The following is a 24,409-nucleotide window of genomic DNA, read 5'->3' as shown; positions in this document are numbered from 1 at the left end:
GTCTAATTTGTATACGTAATTAGGATACTTGGTATTTTCAAAACCGGGAGGTTGTTTCACATATACCTCTTCTTGTAGATAACCATTTAAAAAGGCACTTTTCACATCTATCTGATAGAGTTTGAATCCCATATGAGCATCATATGCTATCAGTATTCTAATTGTTTCAACTCTTGCCACAGGTGCAAAGTTTTCATCGTAGTCTATCCCTTCTTCTTGGTTATATCCTTGTACAACTAGCCTGGCTTTGTTGCGTATGATTTGTCCTTGTTCATCAAGCTTATTCCTAAATACCCACCGTGTTCCTATTACAGTTCTGTTTTGAAGTTTTATGACCAGATTCCATACTTTGCTTTGTTCAAACTGATTTAGTTCTTCTTGCATAGCACTAATCCAATTAGAGTCTGATAGTGCTTCTTTTATATTTTTGGCTCAATCAGGGATACATAGGCAGAAAAAGCACACATACTGCGTAATTTGGATCTTGTTGAAATGCCTGAATTAAGAGGAATAAGAATGTTTTGTAAAGGATGTGAGCTTTGATGCTCCATCTATGAGTTTGGATGTTGGCAAGTTTCTCAGATGCAGTAGGACCTGTTTCAGTAGTATCCTTATCTTCTATTTCAGGTGTCTTATGAAAGGATATGATTTCTTCTTCCCATATTTTTGGTTCTGATGACTTTGAACAGATGACTTTATTCTGTTCATCCTCTGAATTACCTTCAATTTCACTATTACTTTCATTAAAGACAATATGAACACTTTCTTCTACACGGTTTGTTCTTTTATAAAGTACCTTGTAGGCTTTGCTTTGTGAAGAATAACCCAGAAAAATTCCTTCATCACTCTTGGCATCAAATTTTCCTAAGTTGTTTTTGTCATTGTTGTGTATAAAGCATACACAGCCAAAGGCCCTAAGATGTCCCAAATTTGGTTTTCTCCCTTTTAGTAACTCATATGGTGTTTTGTTTAATACTGATCTGATCATGCATCTATTTATGAGATAGCACCCTGTATTTACTGCTTTGGCCCAAGAGGATTTTGAAAGTTTGCTTAAGATCAACATTGTTCTTGCGATATCTTCCAGTGTTCTATTTTTCTGCTCAACTACTTCGTTCTGTTGTGGTGTTCTAGGTGCTGAAAAATTATGCTCGACCCGTTTGAAACAAAAAATTATAGGAATTGTGAGTTTTCAAATTCCAATCGATGATCAGATCGGATGCTAATTATTTCTTTGTTGAATTTTTTCTGGACCAGCTTTCCAAAGATTTCAAACATAGTGAATGTTTCATCCTTTGTTGCAAGAAACAGTGTCCATGTGAATCTTGAATAATCATCGACTATTACAAACACATATCTTTTCCCACCTCTGCTTTGTACACGCATTAGTCCACACAAATCCATGTGAAGCAGCTCTAATGGCTTGGTAGTACTGACTGTCAACTTTGGTTTGAATGATGATCTCACCTGTTTTCCTTGAATGCAGGTTCCACATACTTTGTTGCTACTGAAACTTTTGGTTGGCAGTCCCCTAACCAGGTCCTTAGATATGAGTTTATTTATTGTTTTCATGCTTATGTGTCCCATTATTTTGTGTCACAACATGGATCAATCCGAGACTGCACTTAGTCACTTAAGAGTGTTTTCATTAAACTCCACAAACTTTATTTTATACACATTCTTGTGTCTATTACCTAGTAGAACCATGTTCCCAGTCACTGAATTTGTCACTCTGCACTCTTTTTCTGTAAAGAGTATATTTTTTCCTCCATCGCATATTTGAGATACACTCAGTAGATTATGTTGCAGACCATTCACATAGTATACGTTTTCAATTGCATGAGTATCCATAGACCCAACCTTTCCAATTCCCTGAATTTCACCACTTTTTCCATTACCAAAGGCCACGTTTCTTCCTTTTGAAGTTTCTGAGTGAGAGAAAGCTATTTTCATCTCCAGTCATGTGTCTGGAACATGCACTATTCAAGTACCATTGTTGTTGCTTCTTTCTCACTAATCCCTGCAGTCAATTTCAGGGGTTAGTTTTTGGTGCCCAAATCCACTTTGATCTTTGCTTTAAAAATGGATTAATAAGATTTTTTCTTGCCCATCTGGGAAGAGATTTGGCTGTAGGGAATTGTTTTTGTTCATTGGTTTTCTCATGATGAGGTTTTCTTAGAGAGTTTAGATTATTGTTATGAGCAGTAAATTTTCTTCGACAATCATAACTTTTATGCCCTACCAGTCCACAGCGCATACATAGACAATCTATGTTGGGATTTTTTACTTGAGGGTTAGTTTTATCCAAACCTATTCCATGTCTCTCAGAAGTACGATTCCTGTGAATGTTATCGAGTAGTATGGAGGACCTGGTCCATCTCATTCCATTCTCCGCTTCAATTTTAGTCACGAGAAGCTCTTTGATTAGCTCTTCATTCTTTTTACTTACCAAGTTTAGGTTTTTACTTAGCTCAGTATTTTTAGATAATAGGTAAAGATTTTGTTTTTCAAGCTTCTTGTTTTCTTCTCTTAATAATGTATAGTCTTCCATTATCAATTCTCTTTTTGAGTTTGTTGTTTTATACGCATCGATAAGGGTGTAGAGTAAAGATTCTACCTCCCTTTTCAAGTAAGAGTATAAATTGTCTTACATGTGATGAAGACTAACCTTTTCATTCATATCTTCTTCTTCTTTATCCTCCTCAGAATCTGATCCAACCATAAGAGCTAATATAGTTTCTTAGAATCTGCAGGTTTCCTTTTCTTCTTTTGTTTCCAAGGCTACTAGGGCAAGAAATACATATTCACCTTCTTGTTCTAGTGCAAGAAGAGTTTTGTTTTCTGTCTCACCATCATCAGATGAATTTCTGATTGCTGCGAAGGCCTTTTTCATTGAGAGATTTTCTTCTTGAGTTGTCATTCTTCTGTTTGAAGGAATCAACTTGTCTTTCTTAATGTCTTTTCCCTTCTCTGAGGTTGTCTTTTTTTGCTCCAAAGCCCAGAGTGGACAGAATTTGATGAAGTGATCTGGGCTTCCACACTTATGACAGACTTGGTCTTTAGTGTTTTCGTTGGATTTTTGAGGAGTTTTCTTTTGGAATGTTTGTCCTCTTTTCAGCATTCTGGTGAACCTTTTGGTCATAAGGGCGATATTTTCATCCTCAAAGTCATCTAATGCAGTAGCCTTTAGAACCAGGTTCCTTTCCTTTCTCTTGCCTCCGATTTCTTTTTCTTGATTTTTCTTGAGTTCATATGTGATGAGGTTTCCAATTAAATCATCCATGGCCAGTGCATCTAGGTCGCGGGCTTCAGTGATAGCCTCGACTTTGCTTTCCCAAGTCTCAAGAAGGACACTCAAGAGTTTCCTTACTGCCTTTCCATTGGGAGTTATCTCTCCCAAGGAATACATTTCATTGATGATTGAAGTGAACCGGTATGCATATCTTGTATAGTCTCCCCTTCTGCCATTCTAAATAGTTTGTATTGTCTGTTTAAGTTATCAATTTTGGACTTCTTGACTTGCGTTGTTCCTTCATGAGCTGTTTGTAGTGTTTCACATATGGCTTTAGCATCTTGACATGACGAGATTCAATTGTATTCTTCTGTTCCTATACCACATATTAGGATTTTCTTGGCTTTGGCATTGTTCGGGATTGCGAGTTTGTCTACAGCTCCCATTCTTTTCTCTCCTTTGGGATTTTGGTGATTCCATTAGTGGAAGTTTTCATAGGTATGGTTGGTCCATCTAGAATGACTCCCCATAGATCAGGATTTTTGCCGATAAGATGATCCCTCATACGATTCTTCCACCATCCATAGTATTTTTCATTGAATGTTGGTGGTCGTGTTTGTGAAGCTCCCTCTTGTGGGGTAGGTGGTGCTTCCATTGAGTCTTTTCAAGGTATAAATCTTTTATCGAAAAGACCCACTCTGATACCTATTGAAGAAACCTTACCCCTAAAACAAGAACCAGGTTCTTAAAGTTGGTTTACAGCAGAACACAAACACTTTTGAAACTAAAAACCTTCCTAAATCAAGGGAAGGAAAAAAATTGTTTTAATAATTCAACTGGATGATTTTATGATTACAACTCAATAATCAATAACCTCACCACTACAACAACTCTCGATTAACTATAATCGACTACTTGTACTCTCCAAGAGCCAAACCCACCTCTTGTTACAAACCTCACCAAAACTCGACTCTACAAGAAGCCAAACACACTTCTTGTACAATGACAACCTAACTAGCAACTCAAACAATGAATTAGAGAAACAGTTTACACGCTCAAGACTTTCTAACTCAAAAATTTCTTGAACTTTGTAATAATCTTGATGTCACCTGCTTTTTTACTTGATGAATGGCTCTCGCTCGCTTTCGATGTAAAAGTCTTTCCTTGCTCTTCTGCGTTTGATCTCCTTTTATAGAAATTTCTCTTGCCGTGTATCCTTACCAAATAAGGTAAGGAAGTTACAATTGTAGTTAAACAAGGAGTACTAATTTTGCCTTGTACAATTCTTTTTCTGCACAACTTCCTTTCATAATAAAATATGTTAAAGTTTCCTTATTTGTTTCAACTTGTATTTTCAGCATCTTGAGCACTTGTACATTTAATCGCTTAATTCCGGTGGCTGCGATATTTCATTCCGTTGGCTGCGACAGTTCTGGCAAAACTCATATACGTATATATTTGCATTTATTGGCTATCATCAAAACACCTATTTTATAGGATTGTAGAATTATCATACTCTATCAATCTCTTATACTAATAAAAACTAGATACATATAATCATATCTCAATAATATGTCAAATACATGTGTAAATCTCCACTTATTGAAAAAATTTTATTACGTTCGTGGGTGGTGAGAGCATCTCATAGTGGTAGTGTTTGCTTTACCTTTTGATTCAACAGTGTTGCTCACTGCACCTAGATCTGACTGGAGAAGTGACATGAAGTTTCTTGGTTGATCTGTGCAATTGGTGTCATTGTCAAATGTCGAATTTGATAAATCTATTGATCTTGGAATCTACGGTTATAATTATACCCATTGTCTCTACGCGCGAGAGGTGTCTTCCCTTGCGAGAAAATATGGAGGATTTGTGGAGAATGGTTTAAGAGTGAGATAATTAAAGGCTAAGAATTTGATGTATGTGTTGACAAGTTGTAGATCATTTATTTTAATAGAGTGTTTCTTCACAATAAATTTTGACTGATTAAGGAAAGAGGAAGAGTCAGAGTTTAACTTGAAGAGGAAGAGCTAGAGTTCGTCTCTAACTCATACTCTTGTTTTTATTAAAACACTATTTTGGAGTTTTAATGTAAAAATAATTAATCAATCATAGTTTTAATTAGTATTGATTATGTCTTCAATAATATATGATATAAAATATTAAACGTAATGGTATATGTAATTGTTTGAAAATAAAGGTAAAATTAGGATATGTGGTAGTGATGTGTGCGTAATATAAGGTAGTTTGACATGCTCTTTCTCTTATCGTTTCATTCATTTCTGTCTATTTTACTTTACAACTTGAAATTAGATTATGTTTTTATTGTGTCAAACATACATTCAGTAGCAGAGTAAGATTTCAGTTGCTATGAACATATGACATATATTTCATATCTTTTTTTTTATTATCAGTCTTCTTCATTTTATTATTACATTTTTTCAACTTTTATCCCTTTTTCCACACTTCCTACCCATCTTATGAACTGCAATGATACATAGAATTTAAGTGTTATTCGAAATGACTCACAAAACATTTACTTTCATGATAATGTTTATTTAAAAGGTTCAGTTTTGTCTCTTTCTTCTTCTTTTACTAAAATCACCTCCAATCCAACATCAAATTCTATATTTGGTATAAAATTTGATATTTTGAGCTTCAATCCGCACCAATTTCAAACCAAATTTGTTGTAACACTATTCAAGACAGGTAGTCAAAACAAGGGTAGAAAGGAGAATCATAGAATGAATAAAAGGTAAGGGTCGAAGGACTTTTTGAAATCCGATCGGTGTAAACATGATATTCATTTTTCTTTGTCCTTTCTTAGCTTCCCCCAAACACCAATTAATTTTTTAAATATTATAATATTATTTCATTGTACAAACTTTTAATTAAACATTATGTTATTTGTATGTTTTAATTAAATATCTTGTATATTTAACTATTTTTATGTAATATTTGTATAATATTAATTTTAGATATAAAATATAGCTTTTTTTAAAATTAATTTTTCTATATATGATTTTTAAAAAAATATGTTAATTCTACTATAAACTATATAGATTACGACTAACTTTCATAAAAATAAAAAAATGCAAACGTATAAATTTTTAAGCAAATAATACTCCGATTATAGAAATAGCAATAGATGAAAATTATCAATTTGATTGTATTTCATTAATGATTTCACTTTTATTTGTATTTATCCATTATTATGTATAATGTATCATATTTGCTAGCAATTTATGTTATTTCAATAAATTATGGTACAAAATAATTTTATATTAAACGATTATAATAGGAAATAATATGAATCATATATGGTCAATGTTTTAGAAAGAAATTGTTTTATGAAATAAGAAATAACAATATAATAATGAAGAAAGAAAAAAAATCTTTTTTTGTGTAAAATTTTATGCAGTGGATTGATGTTGTTTACAACAAATTTGATGCTGACACCAAATTTGGCGTTTGGGTTGGAGATGTCCTAATAATATCATGTTCTATTTGTTCAAATTTATGAAACGCAATTTGCTATTACTCATGTTAATTAAAAGTATTAATTGATTGAATCGTCCATTTTTTTATTAAAGGCATAATACATAAATATTGGTCTCATTTCACATTTATGTCTTTCAACTTAGGGTGTGCACAAGTAGGCACTTAAACTTGTACTTATACAAATAGACACACACATCCTATGTGGTATCCTACATGGTGTCCTACGTCCGTAGCGTAGCCAGAAATTTAGGAAGGGTGTCCAAAAATCTCATAGCTCGTAAAAATAATTTAAAAAATTGGTGTATTTAAATTTTGTGAATCAAACTACATAACATTAACGATGAATTTTTTAAATTAAAATTTATTAAAAAAAGTTAAAATCAAACTTCATAATATTTAGCTTTAGTGTCACGTTTATTGATAGGAAGTGACAAATAAAGAAAAAGAGGGATATTTCAGTTTAGAGTGAAATCGCTTTTATGCTTCAACATTTCACAAACATCTGATGACTAACAACAAAAAATGAAAAATAAGTAATAGAATCAAACGAGTTATATTAAAAGAAAATTTATATAAAGTATTTTCACTTTTAGTAGCTTAATGGAATAAATAAATAGGATTTTCTTATTAACTTTAAATTAAATAATTCTTTTAAATTTTAATGAAAAGAAAAAAATCAAGTTGCAAAGAACTTAGTAAGAGTTGAACGACTAAAACCTCTAAGCTAGAAATTTTTTATTGTTTTTCAAGGATGTCCAAAATGTGTTATTTAACCATTTAAATTATTATTTTTCTTATAAATACGATGTAATTTTTTGACGAAACGCACGTGTCCTACGTGACACGTAGGACTCATGTGTCTACTTATTCAACTTTATATCAGTTTGAGTGTTTACTTGCGCAGAACCAAAGTTGAAGGACATAGATATAAAATGAGATAAAGTTAAAGGACACATTTATAAATTATGTCCTTATTAAATTTCAACTAGATTTCAAACCGAAATTAATTCAATTTGTTTTTGTTTCGTCTAGTTTAACTTAATTAGGATATCAAGCTCAAATTGAACCGCTAAATAAAGTAACTTTCAAGTTATGCAATTATATGTACATAAACCAAATCAGTATAAAATTCTAAAATAATTAAATCAATGTATATGTAATATATAAATTCATATTACATTATTAATATTGCTTTGTCTAAATGATATTTTTTGCTTTTTGCGGTTAAATCTACTTAATTTGGACATAAATCTTTTAAATTTTTGTCAAAATAAATTTTGAATATTTGGAAATTGCATTAAAAAAAATACTATAAATTACAATAATTGATAATTCAGAATATTTAAAATACATAAAGAATTATGATTTAAAAAATAGTTCATTTTTTAAATCCATTCGTTGTCACATCAATTGGACTGTCAATATCATAGAAAACTGAATTGTCAAATAACCAATATCAAAAAATTAAAAAAATAATATATTTTTCTGTAGCCAGTTCCTTTGCATTAACATATTTTCCCGTGTAAGCCATAACCACAAGATGTGATTACTGTAATATTTAAATGATTAAAAATTCTAGAATAATTCAATTAATTTATATGCAATATACATGTGAAATATTGTGGTAAATAAAATAGTTGCAATCTCAGCTAAATTTGAATTTGCCTATAAAACAAATCGTTGTATATTTGATTCAAAAAAGGTTACCATAAAAGTAAATTTTTCAAGCTCAATTTTAGTTGAATAATGACTAAAGTAATCCGTTTCAGCAGGAGTTCCTTTTTCTTCAATATTAATAGGAATAATACTATTTTTTTTTCTTTTTTCACATGGATTTCAAGTCCTATACAAATAAGGGAATATGGTTTATTGACATCTCTATATAATGTAGGGGGTAAGGTACTCAGTTAGATTACATTGAATTTATTATAAGCAAAAAAATAAGTTTTGTTGTCTATATTATTTGTTCAGATATGGCGAGGGATAACGAACTCCGTCCACTATGGTTGGAACCTCTACTAGATAATAATTTTTATGAACATGATTGTATATGTGAGGTACATAATCAATATTGTACATTTTTTTGTAAAATGTGCAAAAACAAACCTCTTTGTGAATCATGTTGGAGGGTTGATGCAGAAGCTGAACATGAACTTCACCAATTTTTACAGGTACATAATCATCAATCCTTCACCAAAACAACACTTGTTAGAGCTGCTATAAATTTATTTTTTTTTTAACATAATGCGCAGATATTTAAAGTATCGGAAAAAGCATCGGTTCGAAAAGCTGATATAGAAAGTGAGGTAGATGTTAGGAAAATTCAGCCGTATGTAATAAACAATCACAAAGTTATATTGCTGAAGCCAAAAGGAGGAAACGGGGGAAACCCTAAGTGCGTCATATGCGAAGGAAAAATCAAGGATGAATTCTATGATTATTGCTCAGTTTCTTGCAAAGTAAGTACACTCCAACTTCATTAGGATAATGTACTTTGTTAGAATAACTTTTTTAACTAACAACATATAACACAATATATATTGCAGATAATTGGAGATACAAGGCAACTCGACAAGGTTGAACTTGCTGGAAAATATAATAGAAGAAAGAGAACGCCCTGTAGATCACCTTTGCTGTAGAATGATACTTGCAATTTTAAATCAGTTTACGTTTTAATTTTCTAGGGTAAAATTTGTTTATATGTTTCTCAACACGACGATATATCTATAAATCAATTTCATATATTGTCGCTTTTTGAATTCCAACTAGTTATCAATATTTCCCTTTCTCGTCTATACCATCAACTTAGTTTTCACAATAAACACATAAGGGTGCTTTATTCAATTTCAGGCAATAAAGAAGGAAGTATTCATATATAATATTATTGAAGATCAAGTTTCTAAGAAACCTGCAGTAAATTACGATATATCCTCAGTTAATTCATGATTTATTCGATGAAAAAAATATTCAAAAATCAGATAATTCTGTTGAAATTGTCATATTATAAAACTAGTATCAAACAACAAAGGCTGCTGAGAAAACCCAGCTTGCCTTTAAGCTTAGAGAAAGGCAGCATTATCTGGAATAATGCAAGCAATTGCTAGTTTACCAACCAATCGAACAACAAAAATAAGTATGATGTTCTCTCTACAGAACAAAAGCTTCTAATACATATTAACAAAAATGAAATAACGTAAATTAATATGGACAGCTGAATATTTAAAATACCTTCATCGCAAAGAGGCTGTGAAATGCCTTGACATTACACTGTCACTACAGCTGCAAGGTAGCAAAGAAGCCATTTGTATGGAAAGTTATCTTTCATGGAGATGCCCTGTGATTGACGGCCCATAGCAGGAGATATCCATGAACAGAACGCATATATGATTCGGTCATTCGGAAAAGTTTCTTCAGCCAATAAGACTCAAAAGTTATCTCCAAGCGCTATGATGGTTGGATCCTCTAAAAATTGCTGCTGCGTTCATGTCAGATCCTCCAAAAACACAACAATTATGCATTTTAGGAGGATCCTCACAGGTGCAGCAACATTCATTTTTAGGATCCGAGCGACCTAGTGTTCAACCATCAGTTTCCATAAAGAGGCTCCTCGCCGTTACATAATTAAGAAAAATTCACATACCTTAAATAACTCAGACCCTTTCCCAACAACAAAGAATTCACATACCTTAAATAACTCAGACCCTTTCCCAGCAACAAAGAAATAAGTCTCCCAGAACGCTACAAAGAACACGTTACACTTCCGACCCACCTTGTTAAAAATAGCAAGCAGACACATGACAATAGAAAATATATTTATGGTAAAATCATCACAGTGCATGAATTCACTCTGTAACTTTGAGAGCAAAAGGAAACAGTTCTAAGGAAGATCTGGATTACCACAGGTCATATGAATAGATTAGAGTAGTCTATTTTTAGGGAGGCATTACCTGCAAGCTCTTTCCTATTTCAACACAAAAGTGAAGCTGAAGTTTTGTGAGAATAGGAATGATTCAGACACTAGGGGAAAAAAGGAGAGATGAAAATTCAAGTGTGGCAAACAAATTTAAAGAATTCCTTAGAGAAAGTTCCATGTAACTGATCTATTCATCCAACGAAAGAGGCCAATTCAACCAGTAGGGAGTAGTTCGATTACACAACAATGTGCACCCTATCACATGATGATGATCTAGAATTAAATGAAAAAAGATCCAAACTTCATTACAGGAATTTGACATGCTATATGGGGCAATCATTATACTCAAAATTTTAAGTATATCAAGATCACTAAGAATATAATTAAACATTTTTGCAAGACAAAAATAATTTTAATACATGCTCCAAAATCACCAAAAAAACTCGTGCAACTTGATGCTTTCTTGGTGGTAAATTATCATATTATGCAGGCATGTCTATAGTTCTACATCCCATTATCAAATGGTTATTAGACTGGTTTAATAGGTTGCAATTAGTTGTGCCCTACTTTGGCAATCTTTTATCAAAACATGGTTATGCACATTTCCAGTAAAGTTGGGTTGTTGAAACCAAAAGAACATGTCTCAGACAAGTTTCTTCAGCCAATGAGACTCAAACTTATGTCCAAGTGCTATGATGATTGGATCCTCTAAAAATTGTTGTTGCATTCATGTAGGATCCTCCAAAGACACAAAAATTATGTATTTTTGGAGGATCCGTCACGCATGCAGCGATATTTTCTTTAAGGATCTGAGCAACTTGTAGAAAAGAACTCCTAGCCGTTATATAATTAAGAAAAGTTCACATACCTCAAATAACCCAGACCTTTCCCAACAATGAGGAAGTAAGTATTACCTAAAATGCTAAAAAGTAAGAGTTCCACTTCTAACCCACCTTGTTAAATATATCAAGCAGAAACTTAAGCAAAAATCATCGCAATGCATGAATTCACTCTGTAGCTTTGAAAACAAAAGGAACCAGTTCTAAGGCGAATCTGGATTACCACAGGACATATGCATAGAGTAGTCTATGAGAGTGGCATTAGGAAAAGGCTTTTTTTGATGCATTACCTGCGAGCTCCTTCCTATTTTAATACAAAAGTGAAACTGAAGTTTTGTGAGAATAGGAATGATTCAGACACACTAAAAAGGTAGCAAGAGCTGAAAATAGGCATTTACGAGAAAATTCAAGTGACGCAAATAAATTTGAAGTCATTCCCTAATGGAGGAAATTTCTAGGTTGTCACTTGTCGTGTATGACTTGTTTCTAATCACCATAGTTCCTATTGTTTACTCAGCAAAACAAAGAATTGAAACTCTATATAACTGATCAATGTATCCAATGGAAGATGTCAATTCAACCAGCAGGAGTAGTTAGATTACATAACCGCGGGCACCCTATTACATGATATGATCTAGCATTAAATGATAAGAAGATCCAAAATTTCATTAAAGGAATTTGACATGCAATATGGTGCAATTGTTATGCTCAAAATTATAGATAAGTATATCAAGATTTAAGTATGATATACAATTTAACATTTTTGCAAGAGAAGTATAGTTTTAAGCATGTTCCAAAATGACAAAAGTAAACTCAATTACATAACCGCGGGCACCCTATTACATGATATGATCTAGCATTAAATGATAAGAAGATCCAAAAATTCATTAAAGCAATTTGACATGCAATATGGTGCAATTGTTATAGATAAGTATATCAAGATTTAAGTATGATATACAATTTAACATTTTTGCAAGAGAAGGATAGTTTTAAGCATGTTCCAAAATGACGAAAGTAAAATCGATTGACTTGATGCTTCTTGCTATTTGATCATTATGCTGGCGTGTCTATAGTTCTACATTCCACAATCAAACGGTTATTGATCTGTTTTATAGTAGCAATCAGTTGTGTCCTACTTTGTCTATCTTTTATCAAAACATGGTTATGCACATATTTTTTATAGAAGTTAACTAAGAGGCAAGTGCTTGTACCCAAACATCATAGACAGCAGATTAGATTTTAACTAAATTATCATTAACCTTCACGGTCAGAACTTACAGTTATTTGTTGGTAGTTGGTAATAAGGGTCTGTGGACCCCTTAGAAAGAAACTACTGGAGCTGTTTTCTAAAGCACGCGGAGGCGTCTCCAATACCTCCTTTGACCTACCTACAAGGGGAAGATTGGAAAGATGGTCACCCCAAATATCATAAGTAAACTTTTCCTCCATACCCATCTTTTTATCAGTTTTAAGTGCCATCTGATTTGGAGGTTTAGATCCAGGAGCTCGTAAATGAGGAGCAATTACAGAACTTGAAGCCAGAACTGGTTGACGACACATCAAGCGAGGAACAGATTTATCAGCACAAGGGAAGGTTGCTGAAGGCAGAAGAACAGGTTTGCTGGCTGATCTTTTAGGTGCACCAGGCTTCTCTTGAGGAGGACAAGAATTTTTTCCACCATCCGTTAATGTTACCTCTCTCTGCAAGACATTCCTCTGAGATGCAAATTCGGAGTGTATATTTTTTTTACATTGATGACTACCAACATCAGCAAAGGGATTGATGAGCTTAACAGGTCGATCCACAACAGCAGACTGGGGAGATGGCCGACGAGGTGTTAAATTTGAGGTAGGAGACAGGGGTGATGATGGTGTAGAATTGCCACTATGACTACTTGAAACATCAAAAAGTCCAACCAAAGCAGTCGCAGAATTCTTTTTCTTCTTCCGCCTCCTCCCTTTTTCTTTTGCAATTTTGACAGTGAGATTACCAGTTTTTGAGGTTTCATATGTATCAGAACTCTGAATTGCTACAGGCTTTGTAGAGGACGACACCTCCATTCCCTTTTGGGTATCTGATGCAGAGTTATATCCTGCACAATGATTCACATTCTGATCAGTTACACTTTGATTTTGGGAGACAGCTTGAATATCTTCACATGCACTGAAACTTTCAACTGACAGAGCCTCACCTTCCCCAATTGACCGAAGCAAACTGTTCAATTTAAAGGAGAAGACAAACTTGCCAATCTGTTTCTCAGTGGGATGCATGCGAGACAATTTTCCAGCATGACTAACAGATGTCATATAGCTTTTTCCACTCTTAGGCAAGCACTCATGGGAGCCAAAGGCCACCACTTGGGGTATGATGCACCACAGAACTAGAAAGAATAAAGAAGTTAGAAAGAGAATAGTGACGAGCAATTTCTTCACCCTCGTCCAGAACAAAGACCTCTTGCAGAAATGAAGCACACAGATAGGAAGGCTAGCTTTCATTGGTATAACAAGTATGCCAGTTGCCAAAGCCAGTTCAAGATCTCTATGTATAGTGGCAGCAGAAAAATCAGTATGATATGATATCTCAAGCTTTATAGACTCCTCAGGTTCAAGAGAAAAGCCTTTACAACCATTTATTACGAACCCATCTGTTCCACACTCTGTTCCAGAGATTTCAATTTTTTTGACCTCCAAGGGGAAGTCACCCACGTTCTTTGCATGAAGCTCCTTTGACAATGACAGAGAACATGCATGAAATTTATCCTTCATGTTATATAGCACACCCGAAGAAGAGAGATTAAGAGGGGTTGGCATGTTTAATTTGAAATCCAAGTTCTGCACAGGTACAGATGCATCAAGCAAGACCAAAGAAAGCAACCCCCCAGAACCTTTGAGACTTAACCACTCCACACCAGAAAGATTGTTCCTGAGCAATGCTGAACTTCTCCACTGACATCGAGCTGCAGGTTGAAATAAAATTGGACCAAATGATGCTTTACTAAAAGGGTGAAGAAGTCCTTCAGTTACTGCATTCTCCGCTAGCGAAAAACCATATCTCTTTGGAGCAGTAGAGTAGTTAGCAACTATTCTACTGGATAGAGAAGGCTGCAAATGGCTTCCTGAAGTCTTGCACTCATCAATAATTTCCCAGGAGTTCAGAACAAGCTGCACCAAGATTGGTTTTTGACTTGGGTTCTCTATTGTTATCCACTGAGAGTGATAACTTCCGACTTGAATCACTGGAAACACTACTTCGCTTTCATCCAGAACAGACATGTCATAAGCAGTAGCATGAGATTTCCAGTTCTTCAATACCGACTCATCTGCCATTGTTGTATCCACAGCCTTCAGATTAAATGGATAGAAAAAACAAATCAGGAGCTAATTTTATATACATCTGTACCAAACAAAGGTATACGACTGATACAGCAGTGACAACTATTTCCACTGCATGTACATTCAAATTAAGAAAAGCTAAAAAGTAAAGTTTCACATGAAATAAATATGACTCAGAAGTACAACTCTGCTGAACTAGTAAAAACAGCTCACTGATTCAAGCATCATAAATCAAATAAATAGCTATTGATAAACATTACTTCCTCCATTTAAAAAATAAATGACCTAGTTTGACTTGACACAAAGTTTAAAAAAATAAAAAAGACTTCTCAATCTTGTGGTTCTAAACTAAATGTCAAATGTACCAAAATGTCCTTTAATCTTGTGGCCTTAAATATGTCACGTGGAAAGCTGAAATTGAAGTGTTGCCAAAAAAGGAAAAGGATCATTCTTTTTGAAACATACTAAAAAGAGAGCAGCTAATTCTTTTTTAAAACAGAGGGAGTATAAGTTATCATGTGACTATGTGAGTATATTTGCAGAAGAATCTCCGCCCATTATGTATTCAAAGAACACAATGTTAACCAAAACAACTTCTATCAAAGAGTGAAATTGTATCCAGCATCCTGAAATATACACTGAACATGCACAATTATATTTCCACTGAAGATTACTTCGGTTATCTTTAGTGCTTCTGGTACATTAAAATTTTAAAGTATAAGTGTGTATCTCCTACTACAGATTAAATAGAGACGAAGAGCCCCTGCATTATACATAATATGGTATATATGGCTCCACCTATCACGTGTTACAGGACACAATCTTCAGTCTTACTTTATGCTGATAATTAAGGACTTTAATACTCTACCAGTTGAAAAGAAAAGGACTTCTATACTCTACATACACAGATCTCTCTCAAGGGCTTAGTTTGAGTTTCTTGCCACAATATTAGTTTCAGACAAAAGAATAAATATGAATTCCAGTTGCTTGCAAAAATGCCTCAAATAGGAATAACACACAAATCTTGAATTCTCAAATCTGACAGCCCTGAATCTTCCAGAAGTTTGACAAATTATTTTTACTCATTCAAGTGTTTAAAATATCCTCCGAAAAGAAGATGCCACACCCATGAAATGAGACATAATAAGAACCAAATAGCAGAATTCCAATACCTTGATTTCTAATGGTGACCGCATGCTGCTGCTTGAAGAGGCTCTTGTGTTTCCAGGTTCAACTTCATCAGAGTTTTCTTTTTGACCAATTGAAGAGTCATATTTATCTCCTGAATGAATGCTGACTACATCCATGCAAGCAACTTCAATTTCAGAAGTTCTCGAGTCATTAGTTGATACGAGCAATTTACAGTTCATGCTCATTTCATGAGCTTGCACCAGAGGGTACGTGACCACAGCGACTTGCGTAACAGTATCAGGGAAGAGTATTAGTCCCTCAACATATCTGACACGAAAATACTTGATGTTCTCTCCAGCCTCACTTACCTTGACAATGCTCAATATGTAAGGTGAATCATTTCTCACTGACAGAGCAACAACACTAGTACCATCAGTCGCACATGGTTCTACAGTTTGAATAGACAAAAGAAGTGGATCCATGAGCTCACTGTGAGCAGACATCTTGCCAAGTTCTGCTTTGAGAGGGACAATAATTGTATCAGCTTTACCTTTGGAAGAGCTAAGCAACTCCAGAGAAAAGGCACCAAATATCTCTCCCGTTGTATGACTAGGGAAATCTAATTCTATGATGGTCTCAGTTTTGTGAGGATCAATTTTCCAATTCCTATGGGGTCTAATTGCAACTAGAGGGATACCAACCTCATCATCACCCTTGACATCCAGCCACTCCTTAACACCAAGCAAGCTGAAATTATTGTTTGAATCTTCACCTTTATTCATATTACAAATTGCTTTTGCATAACGGGTATTATCTCCTGAAGAAATAGACGTCCAAATAGTTACCTCCTCCACATAGAGGGCTTCATTGTAAGGATTATACAAAGAAAGATTTTTACTCAGCCTTCCACTAGAGGAAATATCAAGACCGACTAAAGGCTGTATGTGATATGGAGATTCAACAGTAAAGCCCTTAGCCTGAACCAAGAAACCACCGGAGCTAGTCTGCAAAACAAACTGCGCTGAAGATAAACCCAACCATGTAGGCAAAAACACAAAACAAATTGATGCAGTTTCACCAGGTGCCAACAATATTTCGCTGAAATTGCAAGGGTAAAACTGAGAATTGGTTCCATAAGGTTCAAAGACAGTCAGTGACCTGTCGCTGTGTGTATTTTTAACATTTAGAAAAGCTAATGAAGGAAAATATAAATACTTCTCCCCCCAGTCGAGCAAAGGGGGATTGATTTCTACATGAGGGGAAGAACCACCCAAAATGTTGAAACTGCCTGTCCCGTCTTCTGCTTTTGGTTTCAATTTTTTATATTTATCATCAGACAAAGGCACTTCACCGAAAGAAACACCATCTGCCCTATTCCTTCTTATACAATTACAAGGCAATTCACTGTAAAACTCTGGGTAACTCAGATAGCATGAAATTGTTCTTCCACCCAAGAACTTGAAAATACAAGAATCGGATGACCTGCTAAGATTTTTATTCTCTTCATCTGATCCTACAGGCAAATCAACATCAGATTGAACCCCAGAAACTTCTTCCACTTGTGATTGGGTATTCTTCTCTTCAAACAAAAACTCCCGCAATCTGGGTGGAAAGCAGAACAAGTCTGTATGTGAACACACGCTATCAAGACTTTGACGAGGTACGGGGTTCTCAAGAATGAAACCATTTGACAAATCACCACTAAAGCCATCCTCCTCATTGGGTTTGTAGGACATACATGCATCATACTCTGCTTGGTTTTGCTGTCCCTTCATTGAACATGGTTCACCTTTAGCCAGAATAATGATGATATGGAACAGAACCATCATAAAGCAGAATGTTTCACCATGGTGAAACACTCTCCTGAAGAAATTACTAATACAGATTAATAGCCGATTTAAAAAATTAGAACATCAATCATCATTTACAAGAAAGACAAAAACTTTAAACAGCTATTAGGCAGGGGATATGCAAACACAAACAAAAATTTTGGGGAAGGTACAAACACCTCCACCACAACAACTACAAGAATAGTACAAACTGGTAGTAGTCTATTATTTCAGGAAGAAAACAAAAGGCACCAATTTTAATAATGAAAATAAGTCAAAGGGTGTCTCAGTAACTCAGTTGGTTGGGTTGGCTACCTGGACTTTTCACTTTCACCTTGTTGGTGAGGATTCCGTTCTACCTTGTAATCCCCTCCCCCATTTCCCCTTCTCCTGCCCCCCATATAATAAGAAGAAAAAAAAAGGCATTAATCTTGGGAATGAAATGAAAAATAGTACAAGACACAATCAGATAATCTAAAAATAGAAGAACAGATGACGATTTCTAATAACTCCCATAGAAAAAAAAAACTACAAGACGCTGATACTTCAGCGGTCGATATTAAATATGCAATTAACTCATATTTAAGTAGGAATAGAAGCTAAACAAAGCTTGCAAACTCCGACACTCTCATTCACAGCTTAAACCTTTTTCTTTTTTTGCATGTTCAAGCAAGCAAACATACCATAAATAAGCATTCAAAAGCTCGGAAATAAGAACAACATAAAGCTACATGAAAAAAAAAACAATCAAAAAAAATATAAAATGAAATAAAAATTGTTACCGGCGGGAGGAGATGCCGGAGAGATGATATGAAGGTCCGATCATTAGGGTTTGAGAGTCCATTGACGAAGATTGAAAACGAACATGAGTGAAAAAGAAAAAATGAGTTTGTGATGATGGTGGCTAGGGCTTATAAGCGATTGGGATTTTCAACACCAAAAGAAAGAAAAAGGAGAGTCTTGTGAGCAGCACACAAACAAAAACAACAAAGACGCACATACACCTGATAGATAATATGCACCCGAATGAATGGCTCGAATGACGAAGATAAAAAAAAATAAAAACTGAAAAACAGAGAGCAATTAACTCATTCCACAACAAAATTACTCAACTGCCCCACACAATACACTCTTTTCTTTAAATAAATATCTATTATTAAATTATTTTTAAAAAAAATTAATAATCTTGAAAGTGTATATATATATAAAAAAAGATAAAAAGAAGATCTATGTTGAAATGCTTAATCATAGTCCTTTGGTTACTCTCCGTAAATTTAATTTAATTAGTATTTGGGTTCCTGCATTTGAAATACAATAATGTTTAGATTAAAATTTATAAATTTTTTTATATTTTAATTATTTCAGTTTATTTAAAATATTATTATTATTGTTTTATTGAGAAGTTATCATAATCTAAACAATAATAATTGTCTTTACCTAAAATTATCGTAGAAATCTTATATTATATGCAATAAAATTTAATTATATTTAACACAATTCTTATAAAATTTCAAAAATTCTTTTCATTTTATATGCAATTCACATGGAGTTAGTGGTGTAAAATAATTAATATGTTATATTACTTTAAAACAAAAAATATTGTGAGAGTAATAATTAAATAAATCAATATATATTATTGTTATTATTATTTTAACAGAAAACCTCCATCGACTCTATCTATATTTGAATAAGTGGCAAATGTTCATCTCAATTTCAACCAAAATATATAATGATCTCTTTGAAAATTATTTATGATTTGTCTTTTTACTGACTTTCCAAAATGGCGATAATACTGATAACCTCCGCATATTTTTATCGATTTGTGTAATCAAAATTAAAAATTATTAATTTTAATAAATTGTTCAGAAATACGAAGTAATTAAAATTTATAAAACCAGTAAGAGAGATGAATAGAAATTTAACTAAAATCTGTAAGAACGTATCAGAATTTGAAAAAATCTTTAAATCGAAAAAAGATCAAGTCCATTGAACTCATAGTGTCCCCTTAAAAAAATTATTCCCCTCTAGTATCCGAGGTTTGATTTGGAATATAACCTCCCTGGGTAAAATGATCTTAATCAGCAGAGTATAGATATCAAAAACTCTACTGTCAGCTAATCAATCCACATCAGAAAAGTACACGAAGAAAAAATGTGTGCAGAAGAAGAAGATCAGAAAATTCGTTAGAAAATATTCTGAAAAATGAATGGTATTTATAGGCAAGAAGAATATATTCTGCAAGGTTGCAACCCTTTTAGAATCGACACGACCATTAATAAAAGTTTGCAACCTTTCAAATGGTACTGACTGTTCCTGAAAGTTGCAACCTTTCAAAACAGTCATGGCGGAAAATTTAAATAAAACAGGAAAGTTCAAATAAAACAGGTCGCGCGGATTGAGTCGAGCCGGGTTAGTCAACTAAAAAGTTGAAACATTTCGGTTAATTTTCAAACTTCTGTTATCAACTAATAAAACATTTTTTGGCCATTTTAATTAATTAAATAAATAAATAATTAAAACAAACTTTGTCCAAAAAATAATCTCTCGATTATTTGCCGAGGCCAAGACGAGCGAGCGACGACGACGGCGCGAGGGGTCCCTCTTTCCAACCCTTTTAACAATTAATATGAGTGTTTCTATATTTAAACTCTCCTTATTTTCTTTCCATCACCGATGAGGGACAAATGCTTCTTCATTAAAGCATAAGAGGACTTTTCAAGTTCTCAACTTTTCAAATTCCTCTCCTTCCCCCTATTTCCCATCAATTCTTGCTACATATCCAATACACATTTCTAAAGGACTTTCAGTATCTGAATTTAGTCGGATTTCAATATAGATATCGAATAAAAAATATTTAAAAAAAATAAAATGTTATTTAAATATAAGGTCAGTATTAAAGATGAAAAAAATTATATATAATTATGAAATGAGAGTGTGATTTTCAAAGAACGATAAGCAAAAAAGAATTAAGAATCAAGATAAAATGACATATTATGAAATAAAATTACTCCAGCTATCCCACACGAAAAATGGTTTTCTATTAAATATATCTAAATAATTCTATATTTTAGATGATGAAATTAAACTATTTTGTTTTTTTTTCTTATAATCCATATATATATATATATATATATATATATATATATATATATATATATATATTTCAATAATAATAGTTTTATTGACTAGTATATGAATATTTCTGTCTATTTTTCTTTAAGTTTGAATCTACTTAATTAGAGGTCTCAAATTCGATTCCACTTGCGTTTAGAGTCATCTTTGTTAGAGAGTGTTTTACTATCGACATAGAATTTTTCTATTCGAATTCAGTCGAACTTCAACGCAGATAGTAAAAGCTGGTAAGAAATCGGGAAAAAAAAGTTTGAAGTTGTTATTTAGGAATAAGGTTTATGTAGGGGTGTTAGAGGGATGTGAAAATCATCTGAACAGATCAACTCTAACTGAATTGAATCGATTTATGTTATTTCTTCAATAAAATCGTACACTTTTATTTAAGTGTATAATCGTTCTGAACAATTTGAATGATCTTTTTAATTTATTAAAGGGAAAAAGGTTGATATACCCCTCAACTTTGTTATTTGGAGCTGATATGTCATTCGTTATGAAAGTGGCTCATATATGCCCTTACCGTTATACTTACGGCTCACATTTACCCTGCCGTTACAAAATGAGCTCACATATACCCTTCATTTAACGAAAGTTAAAAAATTATTTTTAAATTTATATTTTTTACTTTTAATTTTTTAAAAAAATTATTTAGGGTTATATACGATTTTTCTATCAAAGTTCAAGGTATATTTTAAATTTTTTCATACATAAATTATATTTTGACTTCTTTTATTATAATTATTTGAGTTTCTTATTCTTATATTATTTTTTTTCTTTCATTTCTTAGTTTAAAGAAAGTAAATTTAAACTATTTTTATTTTTCTATATTGTTATTTGATTTTTTGTATTCGAAGAAAAAAATATGTTCATTTACAATAAGTTTTTTAAGAATGTTAGTGAAACATAAATAAATTTGAGTATCAAAATAATAATTCTAAATTAGTCAATTAAACAAAAAAAAAGTCAAAAAAAATATGTTTAACGAGAATTAAATTTACTCATATGGGATTATATTTTTTAGAAAAGAATAATAAAATATTAAATTGAAATTAATTTCTTTTTCATTTTAGTTACAGGAAAAGGGTATATGTGAGCTATTTGTTTATAAGTAGGGATATATATGAGCCACTTTCGTAACAAGGGGTATATCAACTCTAAATGATAAAGTTGAGGATTATATCAAACCCTTTTCCCTTTATTAAAACCGAAAAAAATTCGAAAGAAACCAAATAACCTTACATGAAATATAAATATATTTTATATATTCAAAATAAGTTAAATTAATATAGAGAAAATAGTCAAATGACCCTCAGTCTATTACCGAAATTTGAACCACACACTTGGTACTTCACATAGATTTTATTACCCCCTCTCCCCCCCCCCCCCCGATAAAAAACTATATGCATAGTGGAAGCATATTTAGATCTTTTCTACTGACATGAATAATAGATAACCATACAGTTTATGGTAAAACATATATCATGCTAGAACACATAAACCTAATGAAATTTAATTCAGGAATTATCTTTTGAAGCGTGAGCAAATACCTTCAATCGAATCCCCAAGATAGACAGACTTTCAAGAGAATCTACAAGATAGCTATGATCTTCTACAGTGACCCAAGTCACATCCGAACTCTCTCAATACTTGGGTGGGCAAGTATCTAATAGAAAACTAATCATCTATCTAGGGTTAGAAGAATGAGATTTGTTCCCTATCTAAAGAAGAGAATAAAATTCACTTTTTTTCTTCTTTAGCAAATTTTCACGTTTGCTTTCTTGTCTCAAGATTTTCACGTTAGTTTTCTCTTTATAATAAAACTAACATCTCTCCCGTTTTCCATTTAGAATTAGGATTCTTAGTTCTAGTTAAATATGGACACAATAGGGTCCACGAAATTAATTACTGAGGCTTCCTATTATGAAAATAATTCCAAATAATTAATTTGAGTTATTCTTACCATAATAAATTACAATCATTCCACTAAAAATTCGTAATTGCACTTCTCTATTTCGTAATTACCCATTAAACACTTATGTAATTCTCCATGTTAAGATTCCAGATACTATTCAATAAATTAAATTATTGACGAATTTAACTTAATGATTAAGTTTCTTTAAAGCACTACTTAATTTATTTCATGTGTCGAATTCATAAATCCAATTGCAAGATTTGACACAATGAAAACTTATAAGAATCTCAAAAAGGCATATCAATCAATCTCTATAACGAGACATGAATTCCATCAACTAACTTTTTGTTTCACCAACATATATTATTATCATCCAGCTTACCAGACATATTGACCCATCTCAGAATCTCATCTTTTAATAAATCAAAACAATAATTAATATATACATATCATAATAGTTATATCAAGATTGAGAATATAAGTACATTTAATAGTTTAGAGAATATGATTTTGTTAGTCAATCTAAAACAATTATCTCTACTACTCGGTCCCGTTCAATACATACAAAATGTACTAACACAAGAAGTTGGAACTATACCATTCCCATAATCAAGATAAATTACATATAATTTTGTGCTACAACCGTACCCGATGACATGTCCAATTTCCATCCTAGATTATGAACCAAAAATTTTATACTTATAAGAACTGATGATTTAGAGCTCGTTTGGATGGGCTTAAAAAAACAACTTTTAAAAAGTACTTTTAAAAGTGCTGAAACTTATTTTAAAAATAGGCGGTTATGTGTTTGGATAAAAGTGTTTTAGGTGGAAAAAAGTTGTTGATTTGTTCGGCAAATAAGTGCTGGTAAACACTTTTTTTATCAAAATGTCTGAAATACCCTTAAAACTGTTAACATGATAAAAAGTTGATTAATTTAAGGTTTTTATTACTAAAAAAATTAAAACAAAATTAATTTATATTTTACATCCATAAGTATTAATATTTCCTATCATTCACATATTTCTTTATCATCATAAATTTTTAATAATAATAATAATAATAATAATAATAGTAATAAAATAAAAATAAAAATAAAAATAAAAATAAAACAATAATAAGAATAAAAATGATAATAGTGATGATAATAATAATAATAATAATAATATAAATAAACATAATAATAAAAATAGTAAAATAATAAAAAATAGAATTAAAAAAAAAAGTAAAATACTACTACTACTAATAAAAAAAATATAAAAAATATATAATAATAATAATAATAATAATAATTAACGGCAAAAAGGTAATATACTTGATCAACATAAAATGACTTTTAAGTTGTAAAAAAAAAAAGAACCCCTCACCTACCTTTTAACTTTTGGCTTAAAATAAGTCATTTTTGACTTAAAATAAGTCACTTTGATAATTGTAAACACTCAAATAAGTCAAAAACTGACTTTTAAGTCAGTTTGACCAACTTTTAAGTTCATCCAAACAAACTCTTAATCCTCTGTGTATAAGCTAAAACTCTACACACTAAATCATCTACAATATAAGTAAATAGACACCATAAACGACTATATGATCTAT

General features: G+C 32.3%; 3 protein-coding genes and 1 long non-coding RNA gene across 11 annotated transcripts; 1 reads left to right on the top strand and 3 right to left on the bottom strand.

Annotated features, from left to right (window-relative positions):
* Positions 1–436: 436 nt before the first annotated feature.
* On the bottom strand, positions 437–3,409 carry LOC138347395 (uncharacterized). The gene is made up of 5 exons (XM_069295692.1): positions 2,809–3,409; positions 2,669–2,709; positions 1,899–2,020; positions 1,368–1,475; positions 437–980 (listed from the first exon to the last, which is right to left on the bottom strand). The coding sequence occupies exons 1-5, from the start codon at positions 3,407–3,409 to the stop codon at positions 437–439; spliced, it is 1,416 nt and encodes a 471-aa protein (XP_069151793.1).
* A 608-nt stretch (positions 3,410–4,017) lies between these two features.
* LOC138347187 (uncharacterized) lies at positions 4,018–5,238 on the bottom strand. Its single transcript, XR_011219884.1, has 2 exons — positions 4,899–5,238; positions 4,018–4,718 (listed from the first exon to the last, which is right to left on the bottom strand). It is a non-coding gene; the product is annotated as an uncharacterized lncRNA (long non-coding RNA).
* A 3,302-nt stretch (positions 5,239–8,540) lies between these two features.
* On the top strand, positions 8,541–9,469 carry LOC101248649 (uncharacterized). Its single transcript, XM_010319536.4, has 3 exons — positions 8,541–8,901; positions 8,983–9,189; positions 9,277–9,469. The coding sequence occupies exons 1-3, from the start codon at positions 8,704–8,706 to the stop codon at positions 9,367–9,369; spliced, it is 498 nt and encodes a 165-aa protein (XP_010317838.3). The 5' UTR covers positions 8,541–8,703; the 3' UTR covers positions 9,370–9,469.
* Positions 9,470–12,714: 3,245 nt separating this feature from the next.
* Positions 12,715–18,895, bottom strand: LOC101249796 (uncharacterized). Of its 8 annotated transcripts, none has more exons than XM_026029841.2 (5): positions 18,558–18,885; positions 18,091–18,165; positions 15,988–17,809; positions 13,675–14,824; positions 12,715–13,575 (listed from the first exon to the last, which is right to left on the bottom strand). In XM_026029841.2, the coding sequence occupies exons 1-5, from the start codon at positions 18,617–18,619 to the stop codon at positions 12,737–12,739; spliced, it is 3,948 nt and encodes a 1,315-aa protein (XP_025885626.2). In that variant the 5' UTR covers positions 18,620–18,885; the 3' UTR covers positions 12,715–12,736. The 8 variants fall into 8 exon arrangements, with proteins under 8 accessions (XP_025885626.2, XP_069150956.1, XP_069150954.1 ...); XM_069294855.1 differs by having other exon boundaries at positions 15,988–17,715; positions 18,558–18,763; XM_069294853.1 differs by lacking the exon at positions 18,091–18,165 and having other exon boundaries at positions 18,558–18,895.
* Between the last annotated feature and the right edge of the window lie 5,514 nt (positions 18,896–24,409).

The sequence above is a fragment of the Solanum lycopersicum genome, chromosome 3, assembly GCF_036512215.1.
Source record: "Solanum lycopersicum chromosome 3, SLM_r2.1".
In the NCBI taxonomy this organism is placed as follows: Eukaryota; Viridiplantae; Streptophyta; class Magnoliopsida; order Solanales; family Solanaceae; genus Solanum; species Solanum lycopersicum.
Note: the sequence above shows the minus strand (reverse complement) of the source record. Positions and strands in the feature narration are given on the sequence as shown.

What these genes read in the sequence shown, in the direction of transcription:
- LOC101249796 (XM_026029839.2), bottom strand. Translation starts at nt 18,619, where the DNA reads ATGGACTCTCAAACCCTAATGATCGGACCTTCATATCATCTCTCCGGC. An exon ending in GGTGAAAGTGAAAAGTCCAG is followed by an intron (nt 17,810 to 18,090) that starts GTAGCCAACCCA and finishes TAATTTCTTCAG; the next exon opens with GAGAGTGTTTCACCATGGTG. An exon ending in GGTCACCATTAGAAATCAAG is followed by an intron (nt 14,825 to 15,987) that starts GTATTGGAATTC and finishes TTTAATCTGAAG; the next exon opens with GCTGTGGATACAACAATGGC.
- LOC101248649 (XM_010319536.4), top strand. Translation starts at nt 8,704, where the DNA reads ATGGCGAGGGATAACGAACTCCGTCCACTATGGTTGGAACCTCTACTA. An exon ending in AACTTCACCAATTTTTACAG is followed by an intron (nt 8,902 to 8,982) that starts GTACATAATCAT and finishes CATAATGCGCAG; the next exon opens with ATATTTAAAGTATCGGAAAA. An exon ending in ATTGCTCAGTTTCTTGCAAA is followed by an intron (nt 9,190 to 9,276) that starts GTAAGTACACTC and finishes TATATATTGCAG; the next exon opens with ATAATTGGAGATACAAGGCA.
- LOC138347395 (XM_069295692.1), bottom strand. Translation starts at nt 3,409, where the DNA reads ATGTATTCCTTGGGAGAGATAACTCCCAATGGAAAGGCAGTAAGGAAA. An exon ending in TCTTGCACTAGAACAAGAAG is followed by an intron (nt 2,710 to 2,808) that starts GTGAATATGTAT and finishes TGGTTGGATCAG; the next exon opens with ATTCTGAGGAGGATAAAGAA. An exon ending in AGGAAGAAACGTGGCCTTTG is followed by an intron (nt 1,476 to 1,898) that starts GTAATGGAAAAA and finishes CCTGCATTCAAG; the next exon opens with GAAAACAGGTGAGATCATCA.